Source organism: Macaca fascicularis, chromosome 13 (assembly GCF_037993035.2).
Source record: "Macaca fascicularis isolate 582-1 chromosome 13, T2T-MFA8v1.1".
In the NCBI taxonomy this organism is placed as follows: Eukaryota; Metazoa; Chordata; class Mammalia; order Primates; family Cercopithecidae; genus Macaca; species Macaca fascicularis.
This window is the reverse complement of record NC_088387.1, coordinates 46805116-46822432: the sequence shown is the minus strand read 5'-3', so window position 1 is coordinate 46822432 and position 17317 is coordinate 46805116. Positions and strand designations below refer to the sequence as shown.

Genomic DNA, 17317 nt, shown 5'->3' with positions numbered 1-17317 from the left:
CAGGGCACTAGGCTGAGGATTTCATGTAGGTTATTTTTACTTACATCTCTCTATGCTTCTTTGTGGAATGTACAGCTGCTCCTCAACTTACAATAGGGTTAGATCCAGATAAACCCATCATAAATTGAAAATATTTTAAGTTGAAAATGTACTTACCACACCTAACCTACCAAACATCATAGTTTAGCCCAGCCTACCGTACACGTGCTCAGAACACTTACATTAGCCTACAGTTGGGCAAAATCATCTAACACAGAGCCTATTTTGTAATAAAGTGTTGACTATCTCATGTAATTTATTGAAAATTATACTGAAAATGAAAAACAGAAAGGTTGTATGAATACTCAAATTACAGTTTCTACTGAATGCATATCACTTTCCCACCATTGTAAAGCTGAAAAATTGCAATTTGAACCTTCGCAAATGGGGGACTGTCTGTACTATTAGGCTCAGAGCCTTAAATTACTTGACCATTATGAGTCAGCTAGACAGTGATGGGACTGGGAGCTGATCGCTCATCTAACTCCAGGGCACACACTCTTCTAATTATTATACTGCCTCAAAACAAAGTTTCCATCTGGTTTCAAATTTGGGATTGTTGTGTACTGTGAAAGTGGCAATCATTTCTTCTAAAAGAAGAGAATATAATTAAGTAGTTTGCTTAGACATGGTAAAATTGAAATTGTCTAGAAATATATTATAATGTTTTATGAATGATACTGACAAAAACAAAATAGGTTTGAATAAAGCTATGCTATGCACTTATGTTTCCATCACTGTCATTCAGTGAGTGACAAATACACTATTTTGACTTACTATTGTATCAATAAACATGTTACAATTCATGAATAGATAACAATAGATGCTGTCAAGCCAAGTTTATTTTTTAGGTTAAAATGATGAAATAAACAACAATGGCAATCGTAACTGTATATCCAGTAGCAGCTACCCTAAATTCTCAAAGCAAGGAAACAAGACAATCCAACACATCATGTTGAGTCTCAAAGGGATTTTCTAGTCATTCATAAGCATAAAACACCAAAATGTTCAAAAATAAGACTCCACCCCAAAACAGTATTCTTTTTTGGAAAAGACCCCAGAGATCTGTGGGAAAATTAATCTTTATTTCCAAGTTAAACTTTGAATTTGTTATAAGATTAAAGAACTATGAGTATTTTGAAACAAAAGTTGTAGAAAGTGATCAGATTTTGAAAAGACCATGAAAAACTAAGAGCTGAGCTACAGCCCATGGACACGACGGGAGAGATTTCTGAAGCAGTTTGTGTAATGAGCTTTAATTCAGAGACTTTTTTTTCCCTTTTGAGGAAACCCTCTGGCTTGAACACGTTCACAGGTCCTGTATGGCTTGTAACAAGCTGTGTTCTTTCTCCCTCTGGGACCTTGCTCAGGCTTGTAGTTTCATTTGAAAGAATAATTTTTGATATTTCCTAGGCTGAGCATTAATCCCTCCATTGCTTGATCGATTAAATCCCACTGTTTGTGTCTGGAAGGCGACGTCTGAGCTTTATGTATTGCTTTCTGGCAAGCTGCATTTCCATGCTCATGGAACAGATGCAGCTGGGTAACTGTGTGCAACAGGATTTCAGCCCTCAAATCTTGGGGGGAATGACAGGTGTGGCGTCTCATTTTAACTCAAGTTTCAAGGTCTCATAATTATACTGCTATCTGAGTCAGCTGATCAATTTGGTTCATACCTTTTGTATGGCATTTAATAGCTTACAAGTGAGAATATATTATGTCGTTTGATCTTCACAAGAATTGTTTATAGGAAACAGAGCTCTATTATCTCTTATTTGTATAACGAGGAGAGGCTGTGACCCTTGCCCAGGGTCACATGGCCAGTAACTGGCAATCTTGTAATTAAAATTCAGATCTTCTGATTCTAACACCAGTGTTCTTTTATGATTCACATAAAAAACCTGAGATTGGAGAATTATAGAGGGCTTTCAAAAAGATCCACATTATCTATGTGCTCTGAGTCCCGAAAACTAACTGTAATATAAATGTCACATTGTGGCTCACTCAAGCAGAGCAAAACAAAGAATATGCCATTTCAATGTTGCCTCGAGGATAAGAAGTCTTGGAGAAAATTGCTGGGATACTTTGAAAAACCCTAAATGTGATCAGGCAGGCCCCTAGAAGGTAAGTCTGTCTGCCCTGTAAGGGACCCATAGCTCATACGGTCTCAATGCCTGGCCTGGCCTTCGCCTGCGTTTCACCTGCATATGTTCTATTTCTCCAGCTGTAACATCCTGGGTGTAAGTGTATTGTTTTGGTCTTCTGCAAAGGGGAATCTCTATCTCAAGATTTTCAAGTGCAAGTACCTTATCAGGGAGAAGAAACACCAGTAGGGAAAGGGGGCAGTAGTATAGGGAAGACACAGTGGCCAATAAAGGGTACATTATCCAGGCAGCTACCCCTGGAGATTAATCCCACAGGAAAATCTTCGACATGATGTAAAACACACACCACAGAGACACACTCCCCTGAGGGGTGAGAGACGGGTGTTCAGATGCCAGCTCCCCTCAGGCTTTGTTCTTCTTCTTATTTTTTTTTGCAGTGCAAAGTGAAAGCAAGTTTATTAAGAAAGTAAAGGTATAAAAGAATGGCTACTCACAGACAGAGCAGCCCTTCAGTCATTGTTGAGAGCTGCTGGGAGTGGGAGGTAATTCCCCACCTTCCCGCCTCCTGTGCAGGAGAGAAGAGCGGCATTCCGGGCATTCCGCATCCCATAGCTTAGGAAAAAGTTCCTAGGCAAAGAAAGGCAGATCCCGGCAGGGTAATGTCTCTGGTAAAAGGCCCGAGGGATATGGCTCTGCTATAACAGGATCTAGATCTTATATTTCAAAAATTATCTTTCAATGCTTAAAATAGTATTTGGGATACTACAGTCCCCTGATAACTGTGGACATAGCAACGTGATATGAGAGTATATGTGAGAAATGCTTACAGATACACATTAAATCTGTACCAGCAAAAGAATATGGAAAGAAAGAAAGATCAAGAAGGGGCCAGGAAGGCACCCTGCACCATCATTGCTTTGGCATGAGGAGTCATCTCTACTCACACTTTCTCATAAATCTTGTTGGGATGCTCTGGCCATTCGATCATGCATACGACTCTGCTGGGCATGGTCTCTGTGGTTGAGTAGTAGCCCTGGGGGAAGGCCAGCAGGAGAGCCAGGACCCAGATGACACAGATGACCACTTTGGTGGCCGTGGCGGACAGCCGGGGCTGGAGGGGATGGATGATGGCCATGTACCTGGAACAGAGAAGAAAGAATAAAGTTCTGATTTGGTCACCAAAATCTGCATCAGAGATTCCATATTTTTCCTGCCAATAAAAAAATTCATGGAAACCCTTTGATTCCTGATGATTTATACAATGATTTTCCAATTCCTTTTCCATATTCTATCCTTAAGCTTTATGATATGCCATACAATGCCATCATGCCTAAGAAAAGCCAGCTAGATTTTTCAGTATTTCAGAACCCATCTAGCAACATTCAAGGAGAGGCATTTTCATTACTGAAATGCTTGTGCTGGGGACAGGACAGCCAAGTATAGGTAAGTGAAATCAGAAAAATAAGAACAATGTTGTAAATTTATTTAATATAAAGACTGACTTTCATTCTTTCTGGATTAAGGGATAATGGTGATCAGAATAGTAGTTTTTTTCAATCCTTATGTGATATTATAAAAGGTTAGCAGTCCTACCTCGGTCCATACAATTTGAGGGGAAGTAAACACGTCTCTGTGACAAAGCATTGGCCTAAAGTCAGCAAAAAACAATAGCTCCTGGAGAAATTGTGATCGATTCTTTGAGCATCTAGGAGTCAGTGTGTGGCTGACTATACACACTTCATGAGGAGAAAGGCGGTCTCTACCTGCTGAGGCAGACAGACTAGAATGCACAAAGGACCAGTGTGGATGACATTTCATTGCAGGAAGAGTGGAGCACAGCAAATGATGACTTCATGTCTGAAGCCATTCCTCCATCTCCTCACTCCTGGGCTCTGGCATTAAACAGTGTCATCTGAATGAATGTGTCCACATGTTTGCATTTGTGCACAGCCCCTGAGATGTTGCAGAGATTTGAAGGATAGGTATTTCCTATCAGCCTTTCATATCAGTGATAAGCACATCAATTCTGCCTCTTTCATTTTCAAAGACATCTCTCTATGCATATTTTTCTTGTAAAGTTTATCGCTCTATACCTTAAAATAAGCATTTTTTAAAGAGAAGGAATGATATCTTATAGGGCCTTTGGCTTTTAAATATTATCTGACAAAACCTCAGAATCACACGTTGATTCTCTGACAGTCAGGTGTTTCCAACATCCATGGGACAGAATGGTCAACGGAGACTTAAAAAATCTGCAGACAAAGAGCAGCACAGCTGTCAGCTGGCTCCACATCATTCCACATAATTCTTTTGCTGGATTCTTTGGACTCCTAGGATCTCTAGACCAGAATTAGGGCCAGGGTTACAAGTAAAGCAATTTTATTCAGTATGCGCTCAATCAATTCCCACTGGGCACCTGCCACGGTAGAGCACAGTGTTTCCTTCTGGGCTATGAGCTTGTAATTTCTCCAGGGAGAAAATGTGCATCAATAAGCAGCTCAAAACACAGCAGTAGGATAAGTGACCTCAAGTGGTAATTGGATCAATACTTAGAGTCTTAGGGGAGCTGCGGAGACACTCAAGCCCTGGAATGGCAGGTGGTCTACTGGAGGGGCTTCAAGAGGTGTGCTGGATTTGGGTGAGCCTGCTGAGCATCCTGCCCCAACGGCAGGAAGCGTTTGGAGCTTTCTTCTTTCTCCATGTTAGGATTAGGCTTTGTTTGCATGAAGGCTTCCTTTAGCATCCTCTTATCACTGTAAACTTTAGAAACTTTTCTCTGCATTTTGGTGCTAGGGACCTGGGCTTTCCTTCTCTGGTCTGTAAGGGCCACTGAAAGTGTTCAGTGTATAGTGTCTGACTACTAGGAGGACACTTCATGTCAACCTTTATATCAGAAGTCATGACGACTCCCAGGAAGGAAACTCCTAGAAACTCTTCCTTCTGCCTCTTTTAGAAAGTGGGTAGGTGGTCTTAAAGTCAGGAGAGAGTGGAATTATAGGAAGGGACTTGGAAAAGATATGATGTTGGGGGTGTGTAGTAATCTATACATCTCTGGGCAAGTTTCCCTGGTTCTGTTGATGCTGTAAAGCCTATCATTCAAATGCTGTCTGAAGGTCATCAAAAGGGCTAAAACAACTCTCACGATGTTGCAAATCAAGCATTGTCTGTTTCCTTTAGGTTACCTGCAAAGGGCCATGACTACTGCCAAGGCAGGTCCAGGACACCATAGAATAGATGACCTTCCATCTCTGCAGTAGACCCCTGAAAAGGACCCTGAGAAGTGTTGATTTCTCCCCTAGACCTGTGTCTTCCTTGATGCCTGACAGTGGTGGAGCCCTGTATCCTCTTCAGTCATGGGGTGGGGTGGGTGGGGGAAACTCAGAGCCAACACATGTAGGCCTGTTCAACCATTATCGTTGCCATCTTTCCAATTCAGTGAAGGGCTGGACCCAGATGATCATGGCCAGAACCTCTCTGAGTGTTTGTATTAAAACCATAGGATTGCTTGTTGGGTTATTTCCCAAAGGCAAATTGTTTCCCCCCTACAAAGTTGGAAATGCAGCCGTGAAGATGCCTTATCTCACCTCCAGCACTGCACAGTTCCTACCCCCGCTGGCAGCTGCGCATTCTCAGGCTTCACAGTACCTTAAGGAGGACGCTCAGGGGAGAATGTGGTAATTGCATTGCCCTCTTTTAATATTACCTCAAATGCAAGATTTTAATTTGTTTCTCATCCAGGATAAATGCTCAGTCTTAAATAAACAAATCCTAACACCACTCCCCATGCTCAGATTGGCGATACACCATTCAGAATCTAATGTGACTGGGCTTATGGGGGATTGCATCAGCGTATTGGCACTGTAACTCCAAATGGGTGGCAGAAAGCCATATTTTATCCTTATTGCAAAAGTTGCAATTTGGGAACCCATTTCATTTAACTCTCTGCCGTTCCTTGAGTGTAGGAGCCATTTTAGTGACAGATGAAAGTATTACCCACATAAAGCCAGAGAGAAAAAAAAAAGATTGGCTTTAAAAAATGTATATATGTTCATTTGTTCAAAGCAGAGGTATTTGTAAATCTCCCTCCCTCCTTCCTTCCCTCCTTTCCTCTCCTTCCTCCTTTCTTCTATCTCTCTCTTGCAATCCTCATTTCTGGGACTTGTTTAACATGTTTTTTTCTTATTTACCCAAAAGCTAGCACCATTTGGATAACCTGTCCACAGATGGATGAACATTTTCTTTCCTACTCCCCATTTCTAGCTTGGATCCATTAACATACATTTATATATTTTTCTGGAACCACCCTGAGCAATTCTTGCTTATTTGGTTATGAGCAAGTGCTGCAAGCCCAAGGAAAATACATTTAATAAATATTTATTGACTACATCATGCTCACGGGACTCTAAGGCAGTCAATGAAACGTCTTTCTGGTGTAAGCATTAATCATCAGGCTGCCAGAGACGGGGGTCTGGAGGTGTGTGGGATGTGGATTATGTTCTCTACTTCAGGTGGTTCCAGTCCCACCGAGGGCCATCAGCTCTGATTTGAATTGTATGTGTCCTCCCAGCTGAAAAACCTGAGATGTAGCCTTCCTCTTGCATGATGATGCTTTATGAAAAGAACTCTCTGCTGCACATTTTTTTTTTCTTGTAGGCAGTGTGAAACAATCTTACTGTGAAAAAGAATTTCAATCCTCTGACAAGCGGCAGTATCTTCATAACTTCCTCTTCTACCAGTCCCAAAACACTCGGCAGAGAGAATGTCTTTCCTCTACTATGAGATTTGTCCGGTGGGGCCCTTCTTCCACAGTCTTTCTCATCCAATTCCAGTTCCTGCCCTCGCTTCTCCCACTCACTCCTGGGGTGTTACAAGTTTCCTTTAAGGGACCATATCTTCCTGAGTTCAGATAACCAGGGTGGTAAGAGCTGAGAGTATGGCTGCTATAGTCTAGTTCAAGGATTAGCAATTTTTTTCTGGGAAAGACAGATATTAAATATTTTGAGTTTTGTGATCCATATAGTTTCAGTTGTAATTATCAAACTCTATCTTTGTAGTGTGAAAACAGCCACAGACAGCAAGGAAACTATTAGGCATGACTGTATGATAATAACATTTTATTTACAAAAACAAGAGGTAGGCTGCATTTGGCCCCTGGCCCATAGCTTGCTGTCCCCAGGTCTAGTTTACGGGAGGTGAAGAGCAGGAGGAATTAGAACCATAGGAGAAGATGGTGTAATATTCAGAAACACTCTTTACCTTTGGCAGATGGGAACTCATTGGGTAGATAACTCCTGTGTCCCACAAGCAGTCAGTAAGGTGGTCTATGGCCAGTCATGACCCAGAATCACATATGACCCCGGTTCTTACATGAGCGCAGTGGTCAATCTGGGATGTTTTTCCTCCTCAGTCCCTTCCTGGTTGCTCCTGTTTATTTTCACAACTTGGCCCAGTCATCATGTCCTTGTGGCTGGGTTTGGTGCCCTACCTTTACTGCTGTGAAGATCTCTAAACCTTGTGCTGACCACGTTTCACTTTATTTTCTATTTTCTTTTCTTTTTTTCTTTTGAGACAGTCTCGCTCTTTCACTCAGACTGGAGTGCAGTGGTGTGATCTCGGCTCACTGCAGCCTCTGCCTCCCGGGTTCCAGTGATTCTCATGCCTCAGTTTCCCAAGTAGCTGGGATTACAGGCACCCGCCACCATGCCCAGCTAATTTTTTTTGCATTTTTAGTAGAGAAGGGGTTTCACCATGTTTGCCAGGCTGGTCTTGAACTCCTAACTTAAGTGATTCGCTCTCCTTGGCCTCCCAAAGTGCTGGGATTACAAGCATGAGCCACGGTGCTGGGCCTCTATTTTTCTATTTTCATATCCTTCTTTTCCCGTATTACCCTCCACAGGTCCTTGGCCTGGCCAGGTGCCTAGAATGTAGTAAATACTCAATGAAAGTTTGGTTACATAAATGGTATCTTGGCACATAGCAGTGGTTTCATAAAGCCTTGTTGAGTGAAAATAAATGTAGCAGGGGAAAAGCGTATATGGTATACCTTTATTCCTCCCAGTCTGAACACATGTAAGACTGTTATGTGAGAATAATTATTGCTCAAAGTGTTTTCTGTCATATAGACATCCCCCAGGATCATCCTGCAGGAGTGACCTCACTGGACCTGGCTCTCCAGAATTTTTTATCTCTTGACATTAAGCCCTTAAATAAAGCCTCAATACCTACTTGTTGACTAACTTTTGTGTTGACTATATGTTGGGAACTGTGCAGGATTTAGTTTTTCAGCTTTTTTTTTTAGTTTCAGGGGTATATGTGCCAGGTTTGTTCTATAGAGAAACTCATGTTACAGGGGTTTGTTGCACAGATTATTTCATCTCCCATATTAAGCCTAGCACACAATAGTTATTTTTTCTGCTTCTCTCCCTCCTCCCACTCTCCACCCTAAAGTAGGCCCCAGTGTCTGTTGTTTCCTTCTTTGTGTTCATGAGTTCTCATCATTTAGTTCCCACTTATAATGTGGTATTTGGTTTTCTGTTCCTGTGCTAGTTTGCTAAGGATAATAGCCTCCAACTCCATTCATGTTCCCGCAAAAGACATGATTTCATTCTTTTTTATGAAAGAATTTTATATATAGTATTCCGTGGTGTGTGTGTACCACATTTAAAAGTCCAATCTGTCATTGATGGGCATTAGGTTGACTCTGCGTCTTTGCTATTGTGAATAGTACTGCAATGAACATATGCATGTGTATAGCCTCATGATAAAATGATTTATATTCCTCTGGGTATATACCCAGTAATGAGATTGCCGGGTGAAATGGTAGTTCTGGTTTTAGCTCTTTAAGGAATGAAGACTTGAATGTGAAACCCAAAGCTATAAAAGCCCTCCCTGGAAGACAACCTAGGCAATACCCTCCTGGACAAAGGAAGGGGCAAAGATTTCATAACAAGGACACCAAAACCAATTGCAAGAAAAGCAAAAATTGACAAATGGGATCTAATTAAACTTAAGAGCTTCTGTGCAGCAAAATAAACTATCAATGGAGCATACTGACAGCCTACAGAATGGGAGTAAATATTTGTAAACTATGCATCTGACAATGGTGTAATATCCAGCCTCTGTAAGAGACTTAAACTAATTTACAAGAGAAAAACAGCCCCATTAAAAAGTGGATGAAGGACATGAACAGACACTTTTCAAAGAAGACATACTTGTGGCCACAAGCAAATGAAAAAAATCTCAATATCACTGATCCTTAGAGAAATGCAAATCAAAACCTCAATGAGATACCATCTCATAGCAGTCAGAATGGCTATTTTGAAAAGTCGAAAAATAACAGATGCTGGCGAGGTTGTGGAGAAAGGGGAACACTTACATACTGTTGACGGAAGTAAATTTGGATTCTATCTTTCTATGTGGCATCACCCTTTGGCTCTTCTTCTGAACAAATTGCTCCATCCATTCTCCTTCCATCCTCCCTCCATTTCAGGGAGCACACCGTCTTTTTACCTGAGGTCACTAACATTTCATCAGTTGAGATTTTCTTCCAGGATATTTTTTTATCATCAAAATTCAGGGATGTTATTTAAGCATATCACTTGACCAGCATCCTTATCTATTTAGCTAAGCTGAAGCTCACAGAGCTGTATAACCAAAGAGGCCGTTAGCAGCCTGCAGAGATGACACAAAGTTCACACACCATTAAATCATTTTTATTATTAATTAATTATTGTTTATTAATATTAGCAGCAGAATCCCTTGCGTCTTCACTGCTATGTTGTGCACAATTCTAAAAAGCATGAGGTTTTGATCTCCACGTGCAGTGCAGATTCACAGCATCATCAGTGGACCCACTTCAAAAGGTGCCAGCAGACAGCAAGGGCGCCATCGACAAGACCATAAAAAATGGATGTAAAGACAGATGGATTTGAAGGCCTGTGACAGTTTAGGGTGAAGTGAAGGAGGGGATGCAGTTGACTGTTGTTTGAGCTGTCCTGTCTCATGTGTGATCAAAGAATGACCCATATTGTTCAAAGAAGATTCAGAAATAGAGTCCTTGGGCTATTGGGAAACAAAGTACCTGATGTAGGAGCTCATGAGAGGAGGTGATACCAGACCCTGGGAGCCTGCCAGCCTTGTCTAGATTCTACTTCCTATCTCACTACCATCTGTAGAAATTTTATTCATCCTTTAAATGTGGATCAGAATCCATCTCCTTCAGGAAAACTTTTTCGACTGTTCAAAAATCTCATGGAGATAATCATAACCACGTTCTATTGAATACCCTCCCATGCTCCTGTTAGCTGTTCTCCCTTATGCAACCATCTCATTTTATTTTATAGCAGGACAATCTGTGATCTTGTTATATCCCATCACTGGACGGTAAGCTTCCTGAGGGCAGTGATTGTGTTCACATATATTTTTATCTTTTGGGAAACTTACCAAAGAGCCTTACACAACTGGTAAAAGTTTGCCTGGATGTGCCAGTTGATGTTTGACCAAAGAACTCCATCTTCATTCAGCAGTTGCAAGCTGGCGGCTCCACTTAGGGCATTCAGACTAGTCTTAAAAGACAAGATTACAAAGGGATAGGTGCAATTCTGGAGTATTCCTTCAACAGTGAACTCCTTAAAGCTATTTTGGAATGTTAGGCATTAAGCCAGGATTGATAAAGCGCCCTAGTTGGGATTAGATAGAAGGTGTCCCCTAAGCAGCCCAGGTTAAGCCCTTTGATTTTTGCAGAGCCAGGGCTACCATAAAAATACATATGACTAAGGTCTGATGTGAACTAAGGGGAAAAGACAGTGAAGGTCCAAGTTAAGTATAATATTCTGAGTGTTTCTGCCAGCAGGTGGGCCAGACAGTAAGCATTGGGAATGAGCAACACTAGGAGCACCAGTCAGCTACTCGATGGGATCCTGCCATTCACAATAAAATGCTGCCCCTCAGGGGTGGGACTAGGGGTGGGAGTGGCTGGGGTGAAGCAGGAAGACAGAGCACGCATTTTTTTTTCTCCCTGAAAAGAGAAATGGTAGCAAGTTTGTAATGCAATGGAAGGTGAGTAAAGTAATACACCATTTCATTTCCAGCTTGAGGGCTTCTGTCAAGGATTGGCAGAAGTGACTTGATAGCTCACAACATTTGTAACTGTTTTCTTCCTCTGTGGCATCTTATGCTTGCATTTGGGACTCCATTCCTGAGGCTGTGCTGACATGTGTAAGACAGACACACACAGCAATAGCTATCCCCTGGGCAAAAGGTTAATGCTACTGGGACAAACTAGATCCTTTGTGACATTGACCTGTTTGCGATTTAGAGCTACAACTTAGGTAGGAGGTGTGTGGGGACACAAGGGAGACTCAGGTTTACAGAAATTTGACTGGGGGTGTGATAATACGACCACATTATCTCCAGCAGCAGAGTAAGGAAAAAAAAAAAGAAGAGAATAGTTTGGATTGTAATGTCTTTGAAATTTTAATTACTGTAAGGGAAAGGGGGAATTGCACTGATTGAAATTCATGATTTTAGTGGGAACTCAATAATGGAAAGAAGTTCAAATTTAGGGCATCTTTAAAAGTGTTGGCACTGTGCTTTTTGGCCTCTGCTGTCACTGCAGTATTGAGTAGTCCTCTGTGGCAAGCTAGTTAGGAAAATGTAGTTGGCTGTATCTTTGAATTATATTTTCATCTTATGCAGTGTGGCCTTGATATTAAGTTATTAAATAATTAATGCTCTCTTCTGACCAATTTTGAAGTTTTTGTGGACAACGTCAAAGATGCATTTCTTTTAGCTATTTGAAAATGCACAATAAATTGTTGTTGAATGGAGTTTGAATGTTCCCAACCCCCCAAAATAGTAAATGTTTGAGGTGATGGATATGCTAATTACCCTGATATGACCATTACACATTGTATACATGTATCAAAATATCACACTGCACCTCAAAATATGTACAATTATTACATGTCAATAAAAACAAATAAATAATTTTTTGAAATCTTAAGAAAATGATGCATTTTTTGGAGGGCTGAACCATCCATTGCATTGGGCCTGGCAGGCTATGTAAAAACTGCTGCAGTCACTCACAAGTATATTTAGAGTTTCCCTGATTCTCTGGCATCCTCTTTCCCCCAGTGGTAAGCATGTTTTCTGGGTGACCATAGGCTTGAGTTTTAATTTTGGCAGCAGAAAACTTAAAGCAGAGGCACTTGGGGCCAAAGGAAGGGCTAGGAGGGAGAATGAAATTTCTCTGCCTCCTCACTCAGGGTAGCCTCTCTTCTCCCACAGATCTCTTTTATTCGACCCACAAAGGCAGAATCTGTGGGATGGGATTGGAGTGAGGTGAGTGAGGCACTCACAGTGCAAGTGAGGAATTAAATCCTGTCTTTATTTAAAATTTTGATATTTTGTTAATCATAGATTTTTGTGCATTAAATTTGATATCTTAATGTATTGCATTAAAATATTATTTGTCTTGATTGCTGAACTTTTGGGGTTCCCTTAAATTTTGCACCCCAGGCAAATGCTATATTTGCATCACCCTAATCCCAACCTTGAAAATGTCTCCTACTGAAGTACAGCAGGCAAGACAATCACTAATCAAATGAAGTGTACTCAGACTCAGGTGCCCAGCATTATTCAGTGCCACTGCCTCCGTCAGGCAGCTGATGTACCAGTCTGTTGTGCTGCGTCCTGTGCCTGCAGCCACCAGATGGGGTGGCAGGCTCAGCAGGAAGCCCCTAACAGTTTAACATGACCAGGAAGGATGCTGAGTAATCCTTCTCTGGAGAGTATGAATATCATTTGGGCACCCTTGCTACAGTGATTTTGCTTTCTCTTGTAGAGTGTAAATCCACAACTGTTTATTTAGTTTTGATAGTGCTTTCTTAGTTAAAAAAAATCTTTGACAGCAATAAGTTATAATTTCAAGGAAGCACATGTCAAATGAAAAGTTTAGTACTGGATTTCTGCTTTTCATAAAAGTTGATGATGAATGTGTAACTTGCACAAAATGATTTTAGACATTAACCTTCTATCAGGCCAAAGCATTAATCACTGAACCTGTGAAAACCAAAAGACACACATCTGCTGAAGCAGCAGCAGCATATACAGCAAATGTTAGTAGTTATTTTAAGACAACCATGCTCAAAGACAATTATTTAACCTATGCAGGGAAAATGGTGCATTTGCTCATCATTCTGTGAAGCATGACTTCTCACTTAGATTAAACGACCGTTCTTCTAAATTAACTTCACTCTTTTTCAATTCCAATGTTTCTTGTGCATGTACAAAAGGTCAAGTAATAGCTATTAATATGTTGGCTTAGTTATCAGAAAAATTTGGCAAATAGCTAAACGATTCTAATTTTATATCAGTGTCATCAGATTTTTCAAATAGAAAATCAGTTAATTTCAATAATGAGAAATTTTATTTTTATTTTTATTTATTTATTTTTTTGAGACGGAGTCTCACTCTGTCACCCAGGCTGGAGCGCAGTGGCACGATCTCGGCTCACTGCAAGCTCCGCCTCCCAGGTTCACGTCATTCTCCTGCCTCAGCCTCGCGACTAGCTGGGACTACAGGCACCTGCCACCATACCTGGCTAATTTTTTGTATTTTTAGTAAAAATGGGGTTTCACCGTGTTAGCCATGATGGTCTCAATCTCCTGACCTTGTGATCTGCCTGCCTTGGCCTCCCAAAGTGCTGGGATTACAGGCGTGAGCCTCCGCACTCGGCCAATAATGAGCCAATTTAAAAAAAAATTCAATTCCTAGATTCAAAGTTTTTGGAAGGTGAAAGCACGGACATTGTTGTGAATGTTATCATGAGTCCATTTCAAAGTTCAGCAGTGAAGATTAATTTGTTTTGGTACTAATATGAATACACTGTGGTAAAAATAATGCGCTTACTAAATTAAGGAAGGCATGGAACAGAAATGTCCTTGTAATAGGTTGTGATACACATAATTTGCAACTATGTACAAATAAACTGTGATATCTTACTAATTGAAATATAAGCTGTAGCTGAAATTTATAAAAAGTTTTGTAGGTATACAGTAACTGAACTAATTTATTTTGGGTGTGGTTTTGTATGATGAATACAAAAGTATACTACACAGGATTTTAAAAGTGTTTGAGCCTTTGACTGTTTTGTGAATTAACCTAAGTAATAGTACCAAACTTTTTGTAAATGAGTCCTCAAAGTTTTGGTTATATTTTGTTTAACATTAGTTGAAAATTGTAAATCAAAATATTTTCAATGGAATACTCCTAAATTTTTAACTTCTGAAGCTTTTGGCAAGTTGCAATTTCTCAATACAAATCCGGCAAACAAAAAGACATTGAAATTCATTTCTATAAAAGCCAGAGACAAACTGCATAAAATAAAAACTGAAAGCTCCTATGGGGTGCACAATTTAATTTTGAGATTCTTGAGTTGCTCTTAGGAATATTTTGATTAGAGGAAAGAATCTTTTGATGGATTTCTTGTTTTTTAAGTAAATTATTAACATTCTCTATGAAAATAAAGTATAAAATTGAGAAAATTGCATTTCTCACAATTATACAGTGATTAAATTTGGCAAAACACTAAAATGAAACAACCTGTCAACTAAGACAACTTAATTTTGTCTTCTTAGTTTTATCTCTTAAATCTAACCTTCTGTACCTCTGTGCTGCATTCTGGCTATCTTCCAGTTCATTGACTCTCCTCAGCAAGTCTAATCTGCTATTAGATTCGTTCACTGAGTTTTACATTTCAACTGTTATTATTATTCATTTTAGAATTTTGATTGCATATTTTTAAAAAATCTAATCATTCTTTATAATTTTTACTCGCTCCTCATATTGTCAGGCTTCTTTTTTATTTCATTATACATAATAAACATAATTTATATTTAGTGTCTCTGTTAACTCTAACAGCTTAAGTTTCTGGGTTTGCTTCTGCAGGTTCTCACTCATGGTGACTTCTTCCATTATCTGTTTTATGCCGACTGCATCCTGCTTCTTTTCTTTGGAACTTTATCTTTGAGAATTTGTTGATGCCTATGTTGAAGGTGGGTTCCTTCAGAGATGATATACAATTGTTTTTGACAGAAACCTGGGAATACTTCCAGACTGGGACCATTGTAAACTGGATTTCAGAGTGAGGTTTGTTTTAGACCAACCAACTGATATGAATTTGGTCTGCATCCCCATGTGAGGATACTTTTTCTGCTACAAACTCTCAGAAGAGATTTTGTTTGTTTGTTTGTTTTCTGTTGACAGCACCAAGGTTGGAGATGGGCAGGTTTCCTGCAGCTGTTGGCAGGCGAGGCATTCATTTCTAGTTCTCTTTTACACTGAGGATATAGCTTTTTGGTTTCCAACTTCAAGAGAAGGTGGCCTATTAGACAACCCACCTTGGGCAGGTCCTAGGCTTTGTTTCTTGTCCCCATACTCTGTGAGTCAAGGTCAAGGTCAAATGCCCTTAAGACAAAAGCCAGCTTCACTGCTGTCAATATGTAGAATTCCTGCCATTAGTTAAATTTTAACTTGAGCATTTTTTTACTTTCTTGCAAGACAATGAATGATTTAACGAAGAAATTTTTGTGTGTGTGGTATATTATTCAGCATTTTTGGTTTAATTTCAAGAGCAGCAATCAGGATATCTAGTCTGTCACTTTGCTGCTGTCTTATTTTTCATTTTTCTTTTTGTTGTCTAACTGTTCCAAGTAAAAATTTAAAGAATGCAGGAAGGTGTAAAGGGAATGCTTCTCTTTGACTTCAGTCCTTAGGAGTAACACATAGTTAGCATACCAAGCACTTGGTAAGTGCCCCACTCCATTCTATGTGCTTGCTTTGCATTAATTCATTTCATCTTTAACTAACTCTTTGAGGCAGGCTAATGTTATGACCTCCATTTTCCAGACGAGGAAATTGAGGCACAGAGAAGTTAAGTAGCTCATCCACCAAGTGTTGGAGCTGGGTTTAAACTTGGAAGTCTGGCTTCAGCACCTTTGGTTTGCTTTTTATCAAGGCACTATCCAGGATCCTCACACCCACTGTTAACAATGAGTACAACCTTCTTTTCTCTGAACATATAAAGATATATATTTGTCAGGGACATCTGAACTAGAGTAACTCCATCTTGAGTAGGAGCTGTGTAAAATGAGGCTGAAACCTACTGGGCTGCATTCCCAGATGGCTAGGCATTCTAAATCACAGGATGAGATAAGAGATAGGCACAAGATACAAGATATAGTTCATTAAGACCTTGCTGATAAAACAGTTTGCAGTAAAGAAGCCGGCCAAACCCCACCAAAACCAACATGGCAAAGAGAGTGACTTCTGGTTGTCCTCACTGTTACACTCCCACCAGTGCCATGGCAGTTTACAAATGCCATGGCAACATCAGGAAGTTACCCTACGTGGTCTAAAAAGGGGAGGCATGAATAATCCACCCCTTGTTTAGCATATAACTAAGAAATAATCATAAAAATAAGCAACCAGCAGCCCTTGGGGCTGCTCTGCCTATGGAGTAGCCATTCCTTTACTTTCCTAATAAACTTTTTTCACTTTATGGACTCACCCTGAATTCTTTCTTGCACGAGATCCAAGAACCCTCTCTTGGGGCCTGGATCAGCATGGCTTTCTGGTAACATATCCGTACTTTTTCCTGTCCTGCTTTTTAACTCACTCGTTCAATAAGCCTTATTTAACCCCCGTTCTAGATGTCAGAGAAGAGTTCAGTATATTCATGTTCTGAAGGAGCGACTGTCTCTGGAGAGGGACACACATGATAATGAAGATGCAATTTGCTGTGTGCTCCAGAGGACTTACAGTGCATTAGAAGCATGAGCAGACAGGAGGACATTTATGCCTGGGCAGGGAGGTTGGGGGAGTTTCTCAGTGGAGGTAAGTAACATTTGAATTTGACCTGGAAGATTGAGCTGGCACGCACAATCTATAGAGAGCTGTGTGCAATATACTTTCTAGGAGAAGGCCACAGCATATACAGAGGCCCAGAGAAGCAAAAATAAATGGCTGTTTATAATCTCTTTCAACATTTTATTAGATGCTTATCAGGAGTCAGTATTGCATCTTCTATTTCATTGAATCCCTATGGCACCAGACCAGGCACAAGAAAGCTCCTTAGTAACTACCAGCTGATTAACTTAATGATTCCTTTCTTC

General features: G+C 40.3%; 1 protein-coding gene across 1 annotated transcript in view; it reads right to left on the bottom strand.

Moving 5' to 3' along the window:
- The window catches only part of TACR1 (tachykinin receptor 1), a 150765-nt gene that overhangs the window by 69319 nt on the left and 64129 nt on the right, over nucleotides 1-17317 (bottom strand). Inside the window, exon 2 of the mRNA XM_005575491.5 lies at nucleotides 3089-3283. Coding sequence (XP_005575548.1) covers nucleotides 3089-3283 — 195 coding nt within the window. The remainder of the gene's footprint in view (nucleotides 1-3088; nucleotides 3284-17317) is intronic.